The 7,173-nt window shown below is 34.4% G+C and overlaps 1 protein-coding gene across 5 annotated transcripts in view; it reads left to right on the top strand.

Moving 5' to 3' along the window:
* The window catches only part of LOC108689879 (probable phosphoserine aminotransferase), a 160,112-nt gene that overhangs the window by 134,684 nt on the left and 18,255 nt on the right, over positions 1 to 7,173 (top strand). For 3 of the 5 annotated variants that reach the window (XM_018196831.1, XM_018196833.1, XM_018196832.1), the window contains one exon: positions 6,122 to 6,382. In XM_018196831.1, coding sequence (XP_018052320.1) covers positions 6,122 to 6,382 — 261 coding nt within the window. The remainder of the gene's footprint in view (positions 1 to 6,121; positions 6,383 to 7,173) is intronic. The other 2 variants (XM_018196834.1, XM_018196835.1) reach the window with 1 other exon arrangement.

The following is a 7,173-nucleotide window of genomic DNA, read 5'->3' as shown; positions in this document are numbered from 1 at the left end:
AAAGCCATGGGAATGATTCAGAAGCAAGGAAATTGGGTGCCGTACGAATTGAAGTCGAGAGATGTTGAACGGCGTTTGTTTGCTTGTGAACAGCTGCTTGAAAGGCAAAGACGGAAGGGATTTCTGCATCGCATTGTGACTGGGGACGAAAAATGGATTCATTACGATAATCCCAAGTGCAGAAAATCATGGGGAGTTTCCGCCCATGCTTTCACGACGGCCAAACCGACTATTCACGGCTCCAAGGTCATGCTCTGTATTTGGTGGGACTAGCTCGGCGTAGTATATTATGAACTCTTAAAACCGACTGAAACAATCACAGGCGATCGGTATCGAACGCAATTGATGCGTTTGAGCCGAACATTGAAAGACAAACGGCCCCAATACAACGAGAGACACGATAAAGTGATTTTGCAGCATGACAATTCTCGACCCCATGTTGCGAAAGTGGTCAAGACATACTTGGAAACGTTAAAAGGGGAAGCCCTCCCCCCCCGCCGTATTCTTCAGACGTTGCTCTCTCTGACTATCACTTGTTTCGATCAATGGCACACGGCCTGGCTGACCAGCACTTCCGGTCTTATGAAGAAGTAAAAAATTGGATCGATTCGTGGATAGCCTCAAAAGATGACCAGTTTTTTCGACGCGGGATTCGTACGCTACCCGAAAGATGGGAGAAAGTAGTGGCCAGCGATGGACAATATTTTGAATCATAAATGTATAACCAGTTTTTTACAATAAAGTCTTGAATTTCGGAAAGAAAACGGCGGAAGCGAAGTTGTACAACTAATACTATACATATATAATAATAACAAAAATGATGAAAAAACATTTTGAAAGAAAATTTTTGTTTTTAAAGCAGGAATCTATTTTAAAGCAATGAATTTTTTTCTACAATATATAGAAAAGAGACGTTATTTTTTAAAATTATTTTTGTACTTAATAACTTTTCAACAAATGGCTACTGCCGACTGAAACTTGTTGGAAGTTATTCAATGTCATGACTTTGACTACATATGTCAAGGTCAAGATCATAGGCGAGGTTTAACATTTTCGCAATAATTACCCTGTTTTTTAATCAGAAATCATCCCCTTATAGCAAGAAGGTTCTATGTTTAAAATGTTGACATTATCCTATTTAAAATTATGATTCATTTCAATATGATGGCAAGAAATAACAAATTTGTCAGTAGATTTATTAATATCAGAAGATTTTTTTATTTTTGTAATTCATTGCCTTTTCGTTTGTTCAACGCAAATCGCTTCACAGTCTTGGCAGCTAATCTTATACACATAACATTTATTCATTGTTTTTAAGAGATCTTTTTCCTGTTTTTATGAAAGTATTAAGCGAATTTATTTATTTATATATCAGATGAAAACCAAAATTATGTTACAATTTTAAACTTCTCTGAGACAAACGTAAACGTATGAAATCATGAAATAACTTTTTGGAATAACATTGTTTGACTTACGTCTATGGAATCACTTTTAAGAGCTATTCTTGAATGAATGAGCTATCCTTTTTATTTAATTATTAGGTGTACAACTTTGCTTCCGCCATTTTCCTATAGATGGCTTTAGCGGTAAGTGGTGGTCGAAATAAATAGATCATAGACGTCATACAATGAACTTGGGCATCTGTCAACATAACCTCATAGAAACATTAGTCGATTTGTGTTTGCATCATAAAGTTATTCTCGATTGAAAATGTCAGTTTACGAGCCAAATTCTCGTCATTTGCGGGAGGTTTTAATTTTTTGCTTCAATATGAAGAAATCTGCGGCTGAGGCTCATCGAATGGCTCTCAAATACTTATGGTGAAGCCGCTATTAGTGAAAGAACATGTCGTGAGTGGTTTCAACGCTTCAAAAACTATGATTTTGACGTCCAAGATCATGCTCTGTATTTGGTGGGACCAGCTCGGCGTAGTGTATTATGAACTGTTAAAGCCGACTGAAACAATCACAGGCGATCGGTATCGAACTCAATTGATGCGTTTGAGCCGAGCATTGAAAGACAAACGGCCACATTACAACGAGAGACACGATAAAGTGATTTTGCAGCATGACAATGCTCGACCCTATGTTGCAAAAGTGGTCAAGACATACTTGAAAACGTTGAAATGGGAAGTTCTACCCCACTCGCCGTATTCTCCAGACGTTGCTCCCTCTGACTATCACTTGTTTCGATCAATGGTACACGGCCTGGCTGACCAGCACTTCCGGTCTTATGAAGAAGTAAAAAATTAGATCGATTCGTGGATAGCCTCAAAAGATGACCAGTTTTTTCGACGCGGGATTCGTACGCTACCCGAAAGATGGGAGAAAGTAGTGGCCAGCGATGGACAATACTTTGAATCATAAATGTATAACCAGTTTTTTACATAAATAATAAAGCCTTGAATTTCGGAAGCAAAGTTGTACACCTAATATTATCAGTGGTGTTACAACCGGCAATGTAACATTTTTAATTATATGCGAGAATTGAAATTTAGTTATGTCTGCCGCGTCGCTGCCGTGTAAGGAGAAGTAGATGACGGCGTGATTGAAAGAGTGATGGATTGTTTATTAGAATAGAGATACGATCAATGTGGGGACGAATCTCAAGCTGAGCGGCAAATCGTGAGATTACAAGCGCCGGTGTATCGCATGCTACAGAATTCTTAGAGTATTTATTAGAATAGACTTGCTGAGAATTAATATTAATCATTCAAACTCTTTCATATTGAATTTTGATATATTTATGAAGATTAAGATGATGATGTCTAAATACAATTAGGTGTCTAATCATATTAGTACTAATTAGTTATCAGAATGTAAAGTTGACTCGACTTTTAGCATTCATTTTTTTGAAATCGAAACAGTAGTTTATTCAAATAATTCATGTTCATTTAGAAAAGAAATTTGAGCGCAAATGTGGTGTAACAGACAGCGCACTGGTCTGATATTTTAGAGATTCCGGGTTTGATCCCCGGCGGAACAATTTTCATACACTCGTAGTTTTTCTCAGAAGGCAATGGCAAACCACCGAGTAGTATACTTGCCCAGGAAACTTCCCTACCAAAAATTGCCATTCGGAATCGGCGTTTAAATTATAGAGCCTCATGTACGATCAGTGTGCAAAGATACATGAGAGAGAGAGTTCTACGCGCTGAGATAACGTATGGCACTTAAAGAAGAAGAAATAAGGAAATTTACATTAGAACCGAACAATTCAAGCGATTTTACCATTTCATATCAAAGGAGAAGAGAGGAATGGATCGAAAGAAAAGTAATTAGTGCGCTAAATATAATATTTTACTATAATAAATACAATTTTTATTGTTTACAACGTATCCTGCCAGAACACGATTACCGTCCAACTGTCGACGGGAATGTTGGAAATCTGATGGAATTATCGCGAAGATTTCTTCTGCGAAGAAGACTTTCAGAACCTGACGCGAGACGACCATTTGCAAATATTTAAATGAAAAGTCAACGTAAATTGACTGGAGGACGTATAGACGAAAAAACTGAGCAACTTCTACAAGTCAGCCCAGACAAAGGGGAACAACTGAGTAGCTTCTACAAATGCGATCAGCCTATTTGGGATGTAGGAGAAAAAAAAGAATGAGAGAAAATTGAAACTGTTCTTTTTCAAAAATTATATTGTTTTAGATATTCTAAGCTCGACATGTCCCGCTCCGGATTCAGAATTAATCTTCTGAGGACCCGCATGTTTTTTATTTTAAGGGCTTTTTTGTCAATGTCATAGGATTGAGCAGTAAAAAAAGTCATTATTGAGTCTTTAAAGGGTCTTTGGTCTTCCAAAAATTAAGAATAAATCCATACTGGATCGAAGAATGCTTTGATCTGCTCGATTTTCGCCGTATTTACATAGGCGTAAGTTGTTGGCGCTCGCGAGTCGGAAGGAAAGGGAGGTTCGATTTTCCAAAAATTGCCAAAGGGTATTGAACTTCCCATAGAAATATTGATTGTGCCAAATTGGAAAAATTAATGCATTTTTGAAAGATTGATTTTTTGTTCTTTAATAAAGTTTCAAAGTTATTAACTAATTTAATTCTCAAGTTTCGCTTTGTCTGAGCCGCTCTTTTCTCGGATCCTGATTGATCGGGCGCCTCGCATGAAACATGATCGCATGACTAATTCGCCTTTGTTCATATCTATTTCAGGTATTTATAAAATAATTCAATGGTAAACGATAACAATGGAACGAACTGAATAGAAATATAAATAATATAACATAGAATTGCAAAATAATAATTATATATATTCTTAGCCTTAGCAATCGAAATTTCATGGGAATTCGAGCGACGAGTGATACGCGCGTCGCGGGCCATGATTGATGCGCCATAACCGATATTTATTTTGAGCGAACAAAAGTTGAAATGCTTTAATCAAATTAATTTTTAGTGATTTTTATGTAGGATAGCAATGAGATAAGGGCCTCGGCTCGTGCGAACAATTTCCTCATCTCCGAATGGAGTTATCTCCTTCAATTTCGTTGTTCGGCATCACACACATTGGCACACGGCAGGCAAGTGACTTGATTGCTAGCCAATTGGTTGACGCCAATTGATTGACGTACGTGTTATGCTATACCGGCGTGATAGAGAGCAATACTACTATCCGAATAGGTTTTCGCTTGGAATATTCATGTAAATGTTCGAACTAGAATATTATATAGGTGATGTGAAACTAATTAACAAAAATAAATATAACGTAAAATGAGAGAGGGATAAAAAAAGAAATTTATATGGACGTAACAGTGGTAAAAATAAAATGTTATGGACAGCAATTATTTAATATTGATGTTAACCAAATTCTTATTTTTATTTTCTGTACAAAATTTGACTTCTGCATATCATTAAAATAATCAGGTAAATCAACTAAAAGGTAACGTAATATTTAATGAGGGTCACATTACAACTTGACACATACAAGAAAATGAAAATTATTACATACATTCAGTCAATTTGGTTTTTATAGAAGAAGATTTGACACAATAGTGTTTATAGAAGAAGATTTGACGCAATCGTGAAGAATTTAAGTATATACGTGTATAATGGTTAATTTTTTTTCAAAGATCCATAAAGAATGTTAATTTAATTTTTTCGAATATTATCGTTTAATATCTAGGCAATTTTATTATACTAATGATGATGATGATTGAATAACGTCGAAATGTCTGCATATTTTAAATATTGATAAATAGGTATCGCATCCAATGATGCGCTGTTATGAGAATTATTTCCACATGGGAATGTTTGTGCGTATGCATAAATTGCCATTACAGTTTCGTATTGGCTGTTTTCACATCGTATCAACATGCATGCGCATAAACATCTCGTACGGGAATAATTCCCAATAGTGCATCACTGATGTACTATCATTACATCTATGATATACTATCATCTTCTGCGTTTTGGTCTATATACTCTTTTAATGTTTATTATTTTCAGGATTGACAAAAGGGTTATTTTTCAGTTACTTTATCGTTACTTTCTATAGTAAACAATTTGATAACGATGTTGCAATTTTTTATGATGGTAACGCGAACTAATTAAACGTTAAGGTTGTGTTAAGGTTAAAAAAGTCACTTTGAAAAGTAATTTGTCATCATTACGCGTTATTTAAAAAAAGTAATAAGTAACGCGAGTAAAAAACTAACGCGTTATAAATGAATGGAAAAGGGGTTATTTATTTCAATGACTTTTTCAATCCACACATAAGTAACGATTAAACTCTGATGTTACTATTACCGTCATAAAAAATTCACAATGTCATTATCAAATCGTTATTATAATATGATAACGATCAACAAAGTAACGATGTTAACGCGTTACTACCAACCTTGATTATTTTTCAACACAATTCAAAGAGTCAATTATCATCATTATACTTGTTTATATTTATGATTTTATATCGTAATTTTTATGTTTTTAATATATTTTAATTTTCTTCAGTAAAAAGTGATTCTCTAGATGCAAAACATTTAATTTTTTTATACTACGTATTTTTGTTTGTTAATGGAAGTTTTTACAATCATTAATATTCATCATTACAATCATTAATATACAATCATTAATATAATATTAGTATATCGGTAACTATTTTAGAATTTACGTGATGGATTTAGTATTTGAATGGATCAAACAGAATGGAGGAGTCGAAGGTATGCAAAATTCTGCCAGAAACAAGAGTAACAAAATATATAATGTGATTGATGGATCAGAAGGATTTTATGTGTGTCCTGTAAAGTCAGATGTACGTAGTAAAATGAATATTCCATTCAGAATAAAAAATGGTGACGAGGAATTGGAAAAGAAGTTTCTTTTAGGTGCCACAGCTCGCGGTATGCTGCAGTTAAAAGGTCACAGGTCAGTAGAAAATATAATAATTAAAATAAAATCTCAATTATAATGGCAATAATTTATTATTATTGCAAAATTGTTTACCTTTTTGGAAGAAGGTAAAAAAAGCGCCAAGCATAGGCGCTTCTCAATAAATATAAGATGATACGGTATGGTATATTATATATTTTAATCCGGTGTCGAAGATCTTACTCCTTCGGTTACTCCTCCAATATCATACTCCTCCGATTATCCGAGCATATAAAGGCTGATTCAAAGATTCAGCATTGTCGGTGCTTGAAACATTATAATTTGCCCTGCCATCGATCGCATATTGATGGTCCAGCACCGTTTATAAAAAATTATAGCAAATGTCAACAACAAAAGATTGCGATTTTTTAAATCACGCGATAAACGCACTTCCGATCGAGTTGCATATCGCCGGATATCAATTTTGTGATCCAGGTACGCATTTAGAAAAGCGATTAGTTAGAGGCGATCGAGGTATTAATCCGTTGGACACGGCGTATCGCGAATACGACATAGTTTATTTACGGAACAAAGATCTCACGAAATATATAATAATTAGAATGCTTCAAAGAAATTTTATATAAAAAATTCGCAAGAAATGATTACTTTGGATAAAAAATTCTCAAATTATTCAATTTAATGTTCAAGCAAAAACCCAAAAAGTAGGATTGTTCAAGCAAAAACTTAAAATGTAGGATTTTTTTGCTTGGTTTTATTTGGATTAATAAAAAAAATAGTACGATATGAATCGCTCAAAAAAGTGTAAGTATTTAAGTATTTAAACTATC

The sequence above is a fragment of the Atta colombica genome, unplaced genomic scaffold (assembly GCF_001594045.1).
Source record: "Atta colombica isolate Treedump-2 unplaced genomic scaffold, Acol1.0 scaffold28, whole genome shotgun sequence".
Taxonomy (NCBI): Eukaryota; Metazoa; Arthropoda; class Insecta; order Hymenoptera; family Formicidae; genus Atta; species Atta colombica.
Note: the sequence above shows the minus strand (reverse complement) of the source record. Positions and strands in the feature narration are given on the sequence as shown.